The sequence below is a fragment of the Haplochromis burtoni genome, unplaced genomic scaffold (assembly GCF_018398535.1).
Source record: "Haplochromis burtoni strain Fernald_Lab_line unplaced genomic scaffold, NCSU_Asbu1 Contig_47, whole genome shotgun sequence".
Lineage (NCBI taxonomy): Eukaryota > Metazoa > Chordata > Actinopteri > Cichliformes > Cichlidae > Haplochromis > Haplochromis burtoni.
In genome coordinates, this window is record NW_024582408.1 from 1,516,726 (window position 1) to 1,534,296 (window position 17,571).

At 42.4% G+C, this 17,571-nt stretch overlaps 1 protein-coding gene across 3 annotated transcripts; it reads right to left on the reverse strand.

The window, feature by feature from the left end:
• Positions 1-1,239: 1,239 nt before the first annotated feature.
• mideasa (mitotic deacetylase associated SANT domain protein a) lies at positions 1,240-16,451 on the reverse strand. 3 transcript variants are annotated; one of them, XM_005921573.3, is made up of 13 exons: positions 15,842-16,451; positions 13,677-15,415; positions 10,787-11,002; positions 8,603-8,945; positions 8,435-8,501; positions 8,208-8,350; positions 8,007-8,110; positions 7,821-7,896; positions 7,601-7,689; positions 6,972-7,115; positions 4,816-4,944; positions 4,486-4,652; positions 1,240-4,204 (listed from the first exon to the last, which is right to left on the reverse strand). In XM_005921573.3, the coding sequence occupies exons 2-13, from the start codon at positions 15,189-15,191 to the stop codon at positions 3,919-3,921; spliced, it is 3,279 nt and encodes a 1,092-aa protein (XP_005921635.1). In that variant the 5' UTR covers positions 15,192-15,415; positions 15,842-16,451; the 3' UTR covers positions 1,240-3,918. The 3 variants fall into 3 exon arrangements, with proteins under 3 accessions (XP_005921635.1, XP_005921636.1, XP_005921634.1); XM_005921574.3 differs by having other exon boundaries at positions 15,831-16,451; XM_005921572.3 differs by having other exon boundaries at positions 15,827-16,451.
• Between the last annotated feature and the right edge of the window lie 1,120 nt (positions 16,452-17,571).

The window sequence follows — 17,571 nt, forward strand, 5'->3', positions numbered from 1 at the left end:
CTCCCAGTAATCAGCTAATTTAATTGCATGTACACACAGGCAAAGACAATAAAGCAATGAATGCGCCTCTTGCTTTGTTCAACTGTTAGAAAAGGGCCGGGTAGTTACAGATAGCTTTAATGTCATGTGGTGGTTTATCATTTTTTTGACTCACTTTCTCACATCAGCTAGTAATCTGCAAGACGAATATATCAGGATTAACTTGATATTGCAAAGAGGGAATGTGTGTTGTATCTCAAATTCTTTTGAACCTTCTCTTTTTGTTTATTGGATCTAAGCGGAGCTTTTAAAAAAAACTTTTAGATGATATATTATAACACAAGGATTATCCTTCTCCAAATATACAGAGACTTTTCAGCAACACCTAGGAAGAAGTTATGGGTAACCAAATATAGCAGAAACCCACAGAGGAGCCATCATGTGCAAATGTCTAATGCCATGTGAGCCTGCATGGCAAGCAGACTGGTTTATTCAACTTCTGTCACACTGTGAGATAAAACAGAGAAGTGTGAATGAGGCTTGAATTTCACTGATGATGTAACAACAACTTGTGACAGTTGCCGACATTCTTCAAAGGCTGTGGCGTTTGAAATTTTATTGATTGCCATTAATATTCCTCAAACAAATGCAAAAGAAACAGCCTGGACTTTTGAGAAAGGACAGGGCAGATTTGTTTGTGGTCTTATGCTGTTGTAACTCATCAGCCTATGTGTTGGATATATTCTTCATTGTGCTTTTTGGCTAATTTCAGTTATGAGACTGGTGATCTTTAGTTACCATACCCATTTTCTTTAGCTCCAAATCAGGTTGGCTGTTCAGCTTTATCATCAACAATGTTTTTTTTGTTTTGTTTTGTGGTGAATATCTCAGAAGGTCCGTTTCAGAAATCCTGCCCTTACTCATGTGTCATAGTTCCTGGCCTCCATCTCCAGGATTTTATCTTACATACTGCCTTGCCCCATGCCCTATGCTGCTTTACAACTGCATCGTGCAGTAATCACATGATTAAGCATGTGTAGAGGTGTTCTTATTCATCTTCTTGAAGTGCCCAATGAGTTTGTCATGTGCAACCCTCATCTTTTTCATTTTCGTTGTAAAGTCATTACATTTGGCCTGGTTTTGTGGCAGGGTGGTGTTGAGAGGGCCATCAGTAATGAAAAATTATATAGTGCAAACTGCAAGTCAGCATTTTGATTTCTACACCTTCTGCAGTAGAGGCATTAGCAGGATTTTTTTTACATGGGGTGGACCAGGAGTGGCAAGAACACAGCATGGGAACACAGTGAGGGGGGCTACAACACATGAATGAGACCAGAAATGTAAGGTTTATGTCACAGCTGCCTGAAATGTTTCTGTAATATTTAATCCACCGGTATGTGGAAGCGCTTTAGCTGGAATTATATTTATTGTTTTACAAAAAAAGCAAAAACATGATCTTAAAGCATTTGATTATTTTTCAATTAAGATGCCATATTACAGCTATTTACTTCCATTTCTGAACAGAGAAATTAGTTTTAGTGTTTTTTGTTTTTTTGTTTTGTTTTTTTACAGAGAGAAGCTTTTAGTGGTTTAATATTTGATTAATTTCTGATTTCTCAGAGAAGTCTAATGTGATGGTTTAAATTCAGGTATAAAAAACATGAATTCAATTTGTTATTTACCTAATAACTAATGTTAAACTTGATTATCCAGCATACAGTGGAGTAAAAGGAAAAGGTAGTATAAGATGGAAACAGTAAAATAAAACACAAATACATTAAAGCTCAGCAAAGCATTAATTTGGGTTAGCCGCTATTAGCCTCAGCTAACAGATTAGCTTCGCTTAGCTGTTTTTAGCTTGCATTAGTGAATCTTTCTTTAAATAGAACAACATTGTTGAACTTGGACACTTGCCGAATAAACTCTCTTATGATGTGAGCATGTAATCAAATGATCAAAATTAAATCAGAGGAAAACTGTGATTTTATTTTTTTAGGACATTTTATATTAGGTATAATGTTAGCTTAAAACTAGCTCCTGTTATTATTTAGCTGGCTAGTTTTTTATCTGACCAGACACACTACTCAATTTCAATTTATTCAATTCAATTCAATTTTTAAATTAAATTCAGTTTTATTTATATAGTTCCAAATCACATCAACAGTTAGTTGCTTTAATTGTCTTTGTACTGTAATGTAAAGACCCATAGAAGGAAAACAGAAAAAAAACAAAACAAACAACAACAATCAGATAATCCCTATGAGCAAGCATTTTGGAGACAGTGGGAAAGAAAAAACTGCCTTTTAACAGGAAGAAACCTTTAGTAGAACCAGGCTCAGGGAGGGCTGCCTTCTGTTGCGACCAGTTAGTGGTGAGGGGAAGAAGACAGGACATAGTTATGAGTATATATTTTTCCTGTTAAAGAAACAAAAATAAATAAATAAAAAAGCTCTTCTCATTTAAAACTTCTAGAGCGTGCAAAAAAATGTGTAAAACCAAGTGTTTCAGGCAGTCTGTAGCCTGAGCTTTTGGCATGTAAAGAAAATCATAGTAGGTCCACTTTAAATCAAAGGATCACATGAAACAAATGTGGATTTTTTTTTTTTTCTTACACTCATCCAAAGTCAGATTATGTGTTTAAACAATGTCTGCTGCTAGATTTTTGCAGCAGGAGGAACGTAAATGAAGGCCACTCAGTCACTGATGGGCTGGAGACAGAAACAGAGCCACTTTGTCTTCAATAATCTCAGCGCAATATGCCTCGCATCTCATCTCCCGAGAGCATCATTTCCCTTTATGGCTCACACTCCTAAATGGCTGAATTATGCCACCAAAGATCAATGCAAAATTTCACCACTCCCTAGCGTCTCAAGACAAGTTGGCTTTCCAGCCCTTAATCTTAAAATTATAGGCCTTTGGAGCCTGTCTGGCATATAAGACCTATGAGCACAGCATTAGAAGTAAATCTCTCTTTGCCCACTAGATGTATAAGGATGTTATGATTTAGGAATATAAAATGACATAAATCTTGACTTGGTCTACATAGAATTTCAGCCACGTTTATCTTAGGCCAATCAGACAACAGCAATATTTCCATTCACCTACAGGCAACCATGAAGGAAATTCTCAGATCACACTGAACCTCTGTCGCCATCTGCTGGTTAAACAAAAAAACCCATCCACTCCTCAGAAGAATATATTTCTTTAATACATTTCTCAATTCACCAGTCACATTACAGCCGACATGATTACTTTTTATATTATCAAAATCACTGAGAAAAAAAAAAAAAAAATGCAGTATCATAAATATATGACAGTCTCATATATATATTTTTTGTACATATTCATTTCAAAGGTCCCTTAGTTTAAAAATAAGTGTACAACCCACCTAAAAATCTGATAGAAATCTGCTAAATTCAGCGCTGTTTTTTTTTCCTGTAAGAAGTATTTGAAACAGAATGGCTTCTGTCTTTAAAGGGAAGCAACTATAAAGTAATGATTGCCTTGATCTCATTTTATTGCTAGAAAGATATCCTGATTCATCAAACAACCATTGAAGATCTTAACATATGTTCAATTAAATAAGATTTAAAAAGGCCCTATTAGCAAAAGCAGAAGCATAGCACACGGACATTTTACACACACAAAAAAAAAAAACAACAAAAAAAACAAACTGATTATTTCAAAAGGTACAAATGTGAAAATGTGGAGTGTGGCTTACACGCTGACGGTGTGAATCTGAATTACAGTCAAAGACAAACAGTTCAGGTCAGGAAACAAGTGAAAAGATCAACAGGAAGACTTTAAAAGCATCTTGTGCTTATTCTGCTCCTCATAGGGGAGCACGTGTTTTTAAACACCTCCCTCCCTGATTTGTTCACCATCTCCCCTCTATTTACACGTCAATCCATCCCATTAATGTTCGTCTTTATATCGGTCTCACTGCCAGTCTTCATCGTCGTCATCCTCCCCCTCTGATGAGTCCTCTTGGCTGCTGGCCTCAGCCTGCTCTGACGCTCCATTCCCATTACCTCCCCGCTGGGTCTCTGCAGCAGACACAGCTGCCGCCGCCGCTGCTGCTGCTGCCACCGCTGCCGCCTTCCTGGCTCGAGCTTGAGCTGCTGCCTGCTCCTCCTCCTCCTTCTGACGCAGCGCTGCAGCCTTCTTCTCCTGCTCGGCATGACTCTTCATGTGAGCGCTTCGACTCTTCACTTTATAAAACACTCTGTAAGGGAGGAAAAGGGTGCAGCGTTATGCTTGATAGCAACTGCTTGGAATAAAGCGGCGCTATTGAAAAAATAAATAAATAAATAAATAAATAAATAAATATATCACGGAATTCACGGAAACTTCTAAACACACTGTGCCCCACAGAGATCAGCACACTGAGATGAACCAAAAATCACCAGCATTATTTGGACTCTTATAATGAATGAGCAAACATTCATAACACAATGCTAACAGGTCAGGAATTAACGCCAATCTCTGTGATGGCTTTTGTCGTACCTGTTGCATTTCTTGCAAGGAAAAATCTGCTCAGGTTCCTGCGAGGGCTTCAGTGGCACCCGGGGCTTCTTTGCAGCAGGCTCGGCCCGAGATCTGGGAAGTGCTGGAGACTGATGAGCCTCTTTATGAACAGTATCTGGCTCTTTGAGCACCAGCACTGTTCCTGCCTGAAGAGGCAGAAACAGAAGGTTGCGTTTTAGCACAGTTTAGACCAATGGTTCATAAAATTTTGATTTTTTCAAATAAATAAATAAATAAATTGTTTTTTCCTTATTTTAAATATATTAACTGATAAGGATGTGTATCAAAGAACTATGAAATGAAACTTACATAGTCATGAACCTGTAGTGACTGAGCGACCCTCGCCTGCTGTTTTCTCTCATTGATCTGCTCTAAAGACATATTCTTCTTGTCATCCTCATCCGCTTCACCTTGAGTCATCTTCGGCTGCTGTGAACTCTGTAAGGAATCCCACCAGGGAAATTAGGCAGACTATGACCCAGAATCTTAAACATTACTTCAAGACAATAAGATCCTTGTTCCTTCATTAAAGGGGACCCGTTATTTATTTTTTTACCCTAGTCTTTCTTCTTAATTGTCCCCCCTAACCCCCCAAAAAAAAACAAACAACACAAACAGCGGTTTTCCTTAATAAAGTCGCAGCTGTTGAGAGTTTTGCAGCCTCCACTCCCTGGTACACTTGACTCAGCTGTCTCAAGATTTCCTCAAAATGCTTTCTTAGTTGCCAGACCCCCCCCCCCCCTCCCAAAAAAAAAAAAAAGAAAGTACATTAACAGTGGATACACAAAATGTATTACTCTATTCAAGGAACCCAGATGAGGGGCAGCCAATCAGAAGTAAAGTGGGTATCTTGTTTCAAACTAACAGGCTCTATATACGGGGAAGGATAGGATTAGATTAAAAATTGGATCTAGACATCTTTATATGGAGTAATAATCATATATAAATATGATTATTACTCTACATTTTTAGACCAGCTAATGTGCAACCCTTCTTTTCTCACAACCACCAACTCATCGTTCTTGATTCCAGTGGTCTTAACATTTTGCGTGGCCAGAGCACATCCTTATTTTGGTACTTTTGTAAATAACTGCTGTCAACCAGAGAATAGGTCCAGGGGTTGCTTTATTTAGGGTCACACAAATACATGTATCAGAAATGCTGAAGAAAGCCACTGGCTGAAGGGTGTCTGTTTCTTTTTGCTGCCGTGTATTTAAAATAACATAGCAGCAAAAAGATGTGGCACAAAGCATCTTTCTCCATGTGCAGACATCTGTATTCACACACAATGAAACCCCTTCTTAAAAACACTCAAGTTCCATTTGATTAGTTGAAAAATGTTGACGACTTTTAATTAATCCTAAATATATTCACACAGATAAATATAGCATGGAAGACACATTCAACCATGCACACTGGAGCGCACATGAGACATTGCAAATACTACATATACGGTCATGGTAAACAGTACACCAATCAATTCAAAAGGTTTTATGTACAAGCACATAATCTAAAGCACACCTGGTGTACTTAATGCTAGGTAAATACCACCTCAGGTGAGCAACAATACAACATATTACAAAGTGTTATTATTTATTTAACAACAATTTTGCCAAAAATTAAGAAGCAGTGTTTGAAAAGCTGAGTGCATCCCATAATTTGAGAGCTTATTTAACCACCTTTAGAAGCACTAATGTGAAGTAACTGTTTTCTGTGACTTAATCAGTCTCTCACATCATTGTGGAGGAATTTTGTCCCACCCTTCTTTACAGTGTTGCTTCAGTTCACTAAAGTTTGCAGGCATTTGTTTATGCACAGCTCTCCAAGCTCCTGCCAAAACATTTCAGTCAGGTTGACGTCGGGTTTTTAATTGGACAATTATAACACCCAGAAATGATGTTGCAGATTTACTGCTGGGTTTGGGGTCATTCCCCTGTTTTATAACTCTAAGCTTAAGCTGTTGGACAAGTGGCCTCACATGGTTGACTTTGACTGCAAAACCAAGCCCAAATCCTCACTCCTCCACCAACGTGCCTGACAGTTGGTATCAGGCGCTTGTGCTCTAATGTGTGTTTGTATGAGAGGAGTTTCAGCAGATGTGGCGCTATTAATTATGGCCATGAGGCTGTTGAAGAGGCCTTGGTTTCAAGCCACACTGAAGTCATTTATTGCACGTCTTCCTCCTGCTCTCTTACCCAGCTTTCCCGATTCCTCTCCACTGCCCTATCTCAATAAAGGTTAACAAAAATCAATCAAATGCATTTGATTAGCAGCACCTGGCTGCCACGTAGCCTCTTGAGGCTGTAATTTTTCACACAGTGCTTCTGCATTTTGGTTTAACTTTTGTTTGATAAACAACAAATTAAAGGACCAGATTACTTGACCTTAGAATTCAGGATGTGCTTTTTATTACCATGACTGCATATTGACTCTTTAAAATAAAGGTCAGATTTAACCGCGCTTACCTTGACGTCCACGACTGCCTCTGCGTGTTTTTCCACAGGTGAATCAGGAGGGCCGAACATTAAAATCCCATTGCGACCAACTTTCACCTGCTTCTTGTATGTGTAGTAGAACTCCACACACTGAGCCACGGTCTTAGTCCGCACCTTTAAAACAGTCAGAGAAGCGTGCACATGTAAAGCTTTATTGAATAATAAGAATACGTAAGATAATCCTTGAGAAGTCACTCTGTCTCAGCTTATTTTACCGCTTTTTTTTTTTTAAAGCCCACATTTCCTATAAAAATAGTCATTTCCTGTCGCAAAGAGGATGTGAATTTTTCAGTCTGAATGACTTTTTGAACCTTTTTAAAGATGCAGCTCGTCTTTGTGTTGAGAGGTGAGCATCCTCTTCCTGTTTACTCATTTTCCATTACATCTAAATCTGGCATCATGCAGCAAAGACCGAACGTCTTAACTATTATTGTCTTGTTTGATTAAAGCAATTACGTGAATGCCTCGAGGAGTGCACAAAGGATTTATTGACGCTACACAGAGTGCATTTAATCGTATTCAACTGTTTGTTTGGTTGCTTTCTTCCCCCCCACTGATTCACAGTTGTTCTTGCTGCAGGGTCAAATTAACGAGCATACCAGTTTCTGCACCAGAAAGAAGTCCTTCCTGTAGGCAGAGATCCCCTTATTGAAAAACCGCTTCTCCTCTGCTGTCCAGCTGTCAGAGCCTGAGGGGAAAACAAATGCAGTAAAAATAGGCGAGTGAGCAAGAGCATAAATTGCAGAGAAAGGCAAAGGGAAAGCACGTGACAGCCGATTGAAGCAATTAGCATAAAAAGCTTCTTTTTGTTGTTGTTACCTGAGTAGTGATAACCTATCAATTGATGGCCTTTGGGGAAAATTGGATCCTGATGCATCAAACGTCCCAGTGTTTCCTTAAAAGTTGGCATCACCGTGAGCAAAGGCATGTCCCTCATTTGAAAGCTATGAAACACTTATAAGTAGTAGTGTAAATAATGTAATATCTGTACGTCACTTTACTCACAAGGAAATCTCCTCCACATTCATGAAAACAGTGCAAAGCCAGCTCCTGATTGGTTCCTCCTCCTCTCAAAACGCTTGAACATGCCATGTTCATCAAATCATCCACTACAAAGAGAACGTGAGGAGTGTCGATGGTGACAAAAAGCTCAAAGTATGAATAAAAAGCGAGGTCGGTAGGTCACATGTTATGATGGACACTTACTGGTCTCTTTGTCACCATGTTTGAAGGCGGCGTCATCAATAGGAACCCAAACCAAGTCCGCTTTGTGCTGGGCGGACTGGGAAGAAGCTTCATCTTGCAAATCAGGAATTTCTGCCTGGTACTTTTGCCCAATGTTGATCCGTCTGAATGCCAACACAGAGGGCTGAGTTATGAAGCTGTCAGTTAGAAACAATAGTAGGTTGTTTGGATGTTTAAGTGCTACTCACGGTTCGAGGCTCACAGGTGTAGCCTCGGCGTTCAAGGTGAAGCTAGGCGGCGTAACGTCTGAACTCGCTGGAAGAGGCGAATGAAAAAGCACTTGCTTGTTAAGTAATTTATTCAAATAAGTAACTCACATATATCACTGCAAAAGAACTGAAGCAAACGAGACTCACTGGAACGCAGAAGGCTCCGAGCTGCAGACTTGGGCGTAGGCGGGGGCGGCAGGATTTGGTTGGTTACAGCTATGTTAGTGAGGAAGGTGGAGAAGTAGAGTCCGGAGCCCTCCCGCACAGGAGACAGGATGGGTGGTGGCGTGTATGGGGGAAAGGTAAGAGGGTTGTCCATCAGGCGCACCGGAGAACGGAGGTTGCTCTGAAAGGAAGTGATGCTGGAGTAGACGGATGGTGCGATGAAGGTGGATGGTTTGGGGGGAGGGATGATGAGAGGTTCGGGACGTGGCCTGCGCTTCAGTTTAGCTTTTCCGTCCTCATCAAGTCCTGTATCGCTTTCCTCATCCTGAATGGAAGAAGCAGAGTTAACACAAACCTATATTTTTTATAACAATCATAAGCAGGTTTCACGCCTGACTGATCAAATTCAAGGAATCAAGGAATAAATTCTCCCTGCTATCCTCCACCTTCCTCCTGTATTAACCTTTATTGCTCCTGGATCAGACACAACCGGCCATTAAGCTGACTGAACGTTCTCACGTGGTTTATCGTGACACAATCTAAGTTTCTCTGTGAGAAGGGAAAAGCCACACACAGACGACAACACCTCATCAGCTGGGGTGTAAATGGGTTTTACACAACAAGTCAGGTTAGAAAGGCGTTTTCAAAGTTCACCGATTTATTATTAAATCTCAGGTCCAGATCGTTAACTGTATTAAAACATCCTTTTGGACTAAACCGTTTCTGATATTCAAATTATGCTAGTGTGAGAGAGACTTGAGACTTATGTGATAAAGTTTTGTACCTCTATGTCCAACATTTGAAGACCTTGTTGGAAATTAAAGGAACAGTCCCACACAGAACAACTGAACATTTTCTCAGGCCTGTAGTGCCATGTCTCTGTTGGTGTCAAACGCCCAGCTTTGGAGGCATCGCCTGTGCATTCACCTGGGACTTGCCTTAATTTTATGACTTTGCAAAAAAATAAATAAAACTCCGCTGCAACTCCAGAAATCCCAGCGCCCAGTTTCTCCAGTAAACAGAGAAACAGAATCAGAGCTGGCACAAGCTAAAATACCCTAGGAAGAAGTACTAGGACCACATTAAGGAAAAGTACATTGTTGTTCATTTCATTTTAAATTTGGAGATTAAAGTTGTAGTTTGAAGTCAAACAACTCCCACGGCTGCTATACTCTCTACAAAATGCCGGGTATAGATGAGTAATTGAAACGCCAACTTTAATCTCCGTATTTTGACTGTTTTCTCAAAATGAACAATGACATTTATGTTGTTGCACTAATACTCCTACCTAATACTATCATTAATGTTTACTTCTCACCCCACTGTCACAACCACATGCAACGACATGCATGCTAGCTTAATTTGCGATTCTAAACTGAATGTGTGAATGATCACCCATTTTTTTTGTACAAGCCCTGTGACAGATTCATGACCTGTCTGGGTTATGTGGTTATGAAAATGTATGAATAAAGTCATTCTGAAAAAGACACTGAAGCTGAATTTTGCAAATGTATTTTTGGCACGTTTAGCCCTAAACGGGTCATGGTGTCGCTTTACAGTAAGAATAAGCAGACCTCTCTACACCAAACCTACTCGACCAGATAAAAATATCTAAGCTCAATTCGGAGTTTGTCTTCTCCCTACATTGATTTTTTTGCATTACACACATAAAATAGATTTAATCATCTGGCCCAGTGATGAGTGCACTTCCTGAATCTGACTTCACTGTGAACCTACAGTCTGTAATGATGTTCATGTGGTTCAGGATTTTGGAATTAATGAGTCACATCATCTAATTCAGTCCATAAATTGTGGGTTGGTCCAAGTTTCAGTTGCACATCTCTGTTACTCCTCAGCAGATGTCTGAAAGACTCAAAGTCTCAATGTTTAACCACTGCGAGGTCTGAGCCGACCCATGAGAAGTTGAACTTTGAGGTTGTTTGTGTAACTGGGTGGGATGACATTGTCTTTGCTAACAATACTGCTCAAACTTGCATTTTAAAGGGGGGTTATCAAGGTAGTTATGCAATGTGGTCTAAGCCTGAATAAACATCTACAAACACGACGTCTGTAAGTGTTTCATCGTGGTATGCAAAAAAAGAAAAAAGTCCCTTTAAAGTGACTGAAAGGAAAACAATTCAAATCTCTCGTCCTCAGGGAACTAACCTGAGCAAAACTCTCAGTCATGGTGCTTCTCAGCGATCGCCGGCGAGCCACAATGACAGAAGGTTTGCGATCGGATGGTGCAGCAGGCCGCTCGCCCTGACCGGGCCGCCCCTGAGCCCAACCACCCTGAGGATCTGTTTGACCTCTGTGGACTGGCACGGATACTGGGATGACCAGGGGCACCATTGTGGCTTGCCTGCTTGAAGCACCGTCTTCCTGTTGAGGCACAATAAGGAAAGAGGTAGGAAGATTAGAAAAGGCAGAAGAGAGTTGAGGAAGTAGCAGGAAAATAAAGGAAAAGGGATTGAGATATAAAAAGAGGAAGAAGTCCAAGTGGTCACATGAGCTTTTTTTGCATTCGGCTCCAATTTAAAAAAAAAAAAGAATCAGAATTACTGTTTCTGAACAGAAATATCTATTCTTTCGTTGTTTTTTGTAACATTTGAATCACTAAAAAGTCCCCAAGATACAACAGACATACATTTCTTACATTCACCAGCCACTTTATTAGGTACAGCTGCTTTAACTGCGCATCAGTACAAATATCCAATCAGTTAATCACATGGCAGCAACTGGGTGCAATTAGGCAAATAGACACGGTTAAGATGATCCGCTGAAGTGCAAATCAACCACTTGGAAGAAATGCGATTTAAGTGACTTTAAATGTGGCATTGTTGGTGCCAGATGAGCTTGTCTGAGTATTTCAGAAACTGCTGATCTACTGGGATTTTCCCACACAAGCATCTCTAGGGTTTACAGAGAATGATCAGAAAAAGAGAAAATATCCTGCGAGCAGCAGTTCTCTGGGAAAATTGCCTCGTTGATGCCAAAGATCAGAGGAGAATGCCCAGACTACTTTGAGCTGTTAAATAGGCAACAGTATCTTCAATAATAACAATCAAGGTACGCAGAAGAGCATCTCTTAACTCACAACATGAGCTACAGCAGCAGAAGACCACACTGGGTGCCACTCCTGGCAGCTAAGACAGGAAACGGAGGCAACAACTCAAACAGGCTCAACAGTTGCACAACAGATGAAAAATGTTACCCGGTCTGATGAGTCTCAGTTTCTGCACCGACATCCAGGTGGTAGGTCAGAATTAGTGTAAACAACAGGATAGCGCACCATCCTCTCAAACTGTTCTTGAACATCCCAGTGAGCTCAGTGGCCTTCGCAGCCACCAGATCTCAATCTGGCTGGGCACTTTTGGGATGTGGCAGAACTGGAGATTCATGCAATGGACGTGCAGCTGATAAATCTGCAGTGTTATGTCATGACATCAATATGCATCAAAATCTCTGAGGAATGTTTCCAGCACCTTGCTTTAGTTATGCATACACTAGCAGATCTAGTTGTACCTAATAAAGTGTCCAGTGAACATAGAAAGCACAAAAAAATGCAAATAAAGTTCAAAAATACATTATTCGAATAAAAAGTAGCAATGACAACAAAAACATGATACTATCACGTCAATCTGGACAGATTTCTCTGAGACAACTCGTTTAATCAATGCCACAGAGGATTAAAGAATAGAGGGGAACATGTACCCAATAAAGTGGCAGATGAGTTTACTTTTAAGATTTAAAAGCACCTAAATGATAAAGTAGTAACTTATTATTTTCCTCAAAATTAATTCCTCAACCAATAAACCACATATCAGCTTGAAACGCCATAATTAAGAGATCAATTAAAAATGAAAATTTAAAATAAACACCACAGAGCAGAAAAATTAAAGTCTCTTTCAAAACATGTGCATTCCACCTGTAAAATAAAAATAGAAATATATAAAATTTCATCATAGGGCTTTACAAGCACATACTTTGGCAGGCTTTCGGAGACGTCCACATGCCTGCCTGGTATTTCTGCTCATTTTAACTCAAAGAAAAACTAGCAAAATGAGTAATCCTGGCTTCTAGTGGTGGGGGTTAAAGCATGAATCAGTTTTGTGATTTATAATTAGTAAAAGTTAAGAACAAAAGTAAAGACACTCGAGTCTCGTCTCCTGACCTAGAAAACAAAGTGCAGTTTAACTAACCACAACGAAACAGCTCTGGGTTGTGAATCGCCACCTTAAACCTGTTTGGCGTGTAGTGGGGAGAAAAGGAGTGTAGCTATACAGGTTGACAGTGCTGCCCCTCCCTAGCTCTGCTGAATGACTGGGAAAAGGCCTGAGGAATGTGGAGGTGTGCAGACATGCAGCTGCTCCAACGTGCGCGCGGTGCAAGAAAGCCTTCGATAAGCTTCGTAACCCCCTGAGGGAAGAGGACTACCTGTCCGTTTGCTTGCGTTAAAATGGACTCAGACTGAGTTTTACTCATTTCTGCGACTTGTGTTTATGTAAAAAAAAAACAAAACAACAACAAAATAAAAACTGCTAAAGAAACCTTAAAGAAGCAGGCCCCAGTGGGTGTGCCACGATTAAAGTAAATATTATATATCCTGAATAAAACGACAGAGCGTATCATCTTTCATACAGCAGTAAAATGAGGAGAGCAGATCAAAAAGGCGAATCTTCAGTGAACGGCAGACATTCAGGTTTCACCAGATACGTTGTCTGCAGTATCGATGTGCAACTTGTTAAAACAGCCCGCAATGGCTGAGGCTCAACAGCTGCACGAGTCGAGTAAACAAGCCCAAGAAAAGGATTTTGTAAACCATAGGGAAGTTCTGCATAGAAACAGAGTCCTTCCTCTTTGTACAGCTGCTTGCCAACTTTGCCAGATGAGAAAATCTGCTCTCACTTGCACAAATGAGCTGCCTGCCCCGTTCCCTCTCAAGCAACCTGAGCCTAAGAGTATTTTATTTCTTTTTTTTTTTAAATCATATTACTCTCATAAATGATTGATATATTCCCTACAGCAGCAGTGTAATGAGCCATTTCTCTTTTACCTTTACAATTTTTGCAGGCAGGGACTCCATCTCTGACGCCTTCTGTGCCAGGGTTTCCAAGTTGATCTCCTTGGATGCTCTCCTTCTCCTACGGATGACCCCTCCTGTTGTCACTTGGCTTTCCCCTGCTTTCGCAACCTGCGCTCCCGCTACTCCGTTTTGGGGCGGTGGAGGCTCTTTGGCTTGAGACCAGATGTTTGTGGAAGGGGGATCCAGTGGCGACTGCCCCTCCCTGGAAAGGCGACGCGAGCGCCGAGGAGCAGCCGCGTTTGCGGGCTCTGTGGGATTTGCGCCGGCCTTTTCGGGGCATTGATCAGGAACGGCTGACGCGTCACAGCTTTGAGCCTCTGCTTCCTGCTGCGGCTCCGTCGACTGAACATCTTCTTTGGACCCAGTTTCAGATGAAGGCGGCTCGGCAGGCTGATAAGCGACGAAGTTTTGGGTCTGCTGCTGTTTTGGTTGCACCTGTGGCTGTGTCGTGTCTTGCTGTGGCACATTTTGCTGCTGTAGCTGCTGCTGTTGTTGCATTTGCTGGATTTGTTGCTGTCTCTCCTGGAGCTGCTGCTGCTGCTGCTGCTGCTGATACTGTTGCTGCATTTGTTGCTGCAGCTGTTGGATTTGATGTTGCTGGATTTGGTGCTGCTGTTGCTGCAAATGTTGCTGTTGTTGCTGCTGCTGCTGCAACTGAATCTGATGCTGTTGATGCAACTGTTGTTGCTGCTGCTGCTGTTGGTGATGATGGTGATGATGAATTTGTTGCTGTTGTTGTTGTTGCTGCTGCTGCTGCTGCTGCATCTGGTGTAGAAGCTGCTGCTGAGTTTTGGGCTGCTCACTGTAGGGCAGGTTCGGAATTGCCTTGTTTGCCGGAAAAACCGAGTAATAGCCAGATGAGAACTGTTGCTTGCTGGGTCTAAATGTTGCCTGGAAGGGCTGCAGCATGGACCCCTGCAAACCATGAGGTGGCACATGTGACTGGCCTTGGAGCTCCACGCCTTTGTGGCCATGTTGATAGGCTTGCAGCTGAGCCTGGTGCATCGCCGCCGCTGCAGCATGCTGTTCCCACTCGATCCCCCTGCCTTGAGCCGGAGCCTGTGTGGCATCTCTATAAACCTCCACAGGTCCGGACAGCTGATTTTCCCCTCCCATCGGCAGAGCTACACCTTCGTGGACTCCCTTGTGGAACGTCATCTGATTCCTGACATTCACTCCGCTCATGTAGGGGCCAAAATTCTGTCCCCAGGTCGACACAGGAACTTCCTGGGACCAGCCAGGGGCCTGTAAGGAGTCCTGGTGCATCCATTTTACTGGAGCACCCTGTTGATAGTGCGGTAAACTCTGGGGCCCTTTCTCTTGATTATAAACACCAGAGCTGCTGGCAGAGTCACTGTGGCTTGACTCTAAAGCTGGCGGTCCCATACCATAATAAACCTCCCCTGGGTGCTGCACAGCCTCTTTCATGGCTGCAGCACGGTGCTTACCACTCTTGTCAGTATTTACTTGAGCAGGAAGACTCATAGTAATAGAGCTTTCAGTCCCGATCTGTGAGCGTGCAAAAGCAAGTTGGTGCCTCTGTAGTGCGCTTTCACTGCTTGTGGTGAAGAAATTCTTTAACTGTGTATACAGAGGTATCTGGGAGGAAATATAAATCCCAAAGGAAAGCACAGGGTGGAGAACACGCAGTCCTCCTTCAAGAATCAAATCTGAGGCTCGCTGTCCATCCTCTTTAGGGGGTGCAAGACCTTACGATAGAAAGAAGAAGTCAGACACTTTTGTTTTCTTAGAAGACACAGAGTTTTCACTCGACTCTCAGTCGTCTTTGGCAATGAGGAAATTGAGGCCTACACCAGCAGATAGCCCCGTTAGAGTAAAGTGAAAATATACAGGATTGCACGCAGATTGAGCAGAGAGAAAGAGTGCGCGCAGATAGGGCATTGCAAGTTTCGAAGGGACAGACAGACCGCAACACGGCGGCGCTTACAGTGTAGCTGCCATTTGGCACAACAAGAAATACAGGAAACGAAGGGGCTCGTGCAATCACCCGAGCGATAGCCAGTGATGTTTGTGTGAGAGGAGAAAAAAAGAGCAATAAGGAAGCGTCTGAGGAGCGAAGAGCTCTTAGGCAATCCAGCAGATTAAAAAGCATTACTTACACACCGTGTGATCACCTTATCAATGGTGCAAAGAGTCGCCCGTGTCCAACTCCACGGAGTCACTTTGGTTTCGATCAACTGCGCGCAGCTCCATGAAGGGATCGTGCGCAGCAAATGTCATAACTCTTGACAACTTTCCCTCGAGTTTCACAGCGCGCAATATGGCGAGCAGGCGGGCGAGCAGGCGAGCGAGCAGCCCCGCGGAAATACGCTCCAAAGTCCGGCCAGGGCCCGGGGCAGGCTCAGTAACGCCGTAGTTACAATGTTGCACACTGTATCCGCAAAACCGTGCACTTCCAGGAAAACATGTCCACAACTTTCCCCCCCTCCACCTCCTCCCCTCCTCCTCCCCTCCTCCTCCCCTGCACGCAACGTAAGTAAACCCACACGCGAGACGCTGAACGTGCAGCGGCCCGCTCGGGCACTTCCTCAGATCAGTGCGCTTTCGCTGAGAGGAAAGCTCCGAGTGTTTAAAGCCGCCGTTTCGGTTTGTCCGAGGTGCGCGGAAAAAGAAAAAAAGGCTGCGAAACTGCGCAAAACACGCAGAAAGTTGTGCACCTCCAAACGCACCGCCTCACCCCAAAACAGCTCAAGTCACATCCTGTTATCCAATCCGATTGTTTGGCCACTCCCATCGCCGTATCCGTGTGCGTTTGTTTCTCAGTGGCGGCTTCCCCGGAAATCGGAGGCTCGTCACACGGACGCAGTTTGTTGTTGGTTAAAATCAGGCCTCCAACCGGGTTTACGTTTGGATAATTCATCTGGTTCAACAAACCCCAGCTCTTCTATTAGAATTTATTCATCGTTTTATTCATTAAAGCGGGCTTATTACGCGTTATTTAAAGCCCAGCTACTCACTTTTATCATTTCATCCATGTTTATGTTTTTAACAAGAAACCTATTTTAAGCAGCTTCTCTGTTTCCTGCCAGAGACGAATACATTTCCCGTCATCTGCATCTGTCCACAGTGTTATTTACGAGCAGGCACCACACTGATTATCTGGGGTGCATGCACAAACCCTTTTGTGCCTCATTTTTCACATGCAGAAGACCCACCTACACCCACCAGCCACTTTGGTGGTACACCTGCTCAGCTACATTTTGGCATGCAAACATTGTCAACATGACCTACTGAATTTAAACAGCGCATCAGAATGGTGGAAGAAAAGTCAATGACAGATAGTTTTCATCTTCTCTATTTAAATGGGTTGTTTAATGGACTGTACTTAATATTATTGTTCACCCAGTCGCGTGCACATTTATGCAAGGTCTTTTTTTTCCCCTTTAAGCCTTAAGTTCTTCCTCACATTCCCACAGACTCACTCATATTACAAGGGATGCATCGGGAGAGTTCAGTCTCTTGCCCAAGGATACTTAGACATACAGACTGGGTAAGCCAGGGATTGAACTGAGAGTGTGTCTCTGTTGGTTAAATAAAATAAATTAAATATAAATACAGAGCCCCAAACCTCCTCTGGCATTAGCATCAAGACAAAAGCTGTGCACTAGGAGCTTTGTGGCAGGGGTTTCCACAACTGAGCAGCTTCTGGAGGTGCAATGTGTAAGCGGCCCAGTGCTTTTGCCCATATAGTTTATGTGGAACGGGGCTCTGGGGCTTTGACTCAAACATTTTGTTCTTCACCTGCTTGTTTTTGTTAAAACAAACTTGAGGAGCGACAGGTGGCTCTGATTGAAAATCTAAAGCCACTGCATGCTCATATAGTAGCCGACTTGCAGTAAATGTT

Coding starts and splice junctions, on each gene's coding strand:
- mideasa (XM_005921573.3), bottom strand. CDS start 15,191: ATGAGTCTTCCTGCTCAAGTAAATACTGACAAGAGTGGTAAGCACCGT. Junction 7,897..8,006: donor AATGTGGAGGAGATTTCCTT/GTGAGTAAAGTG, acceptor CCAACTTTTAAG/GAAACACTGGGACGTTTGAT. Junction 4,205..4,485: donor CCTTGCAAGAAATGCAACAG/GTACGACAAAAG, acceptor CCTCCCTTACAG/AGTGTTTTATAAAGTGAAGA.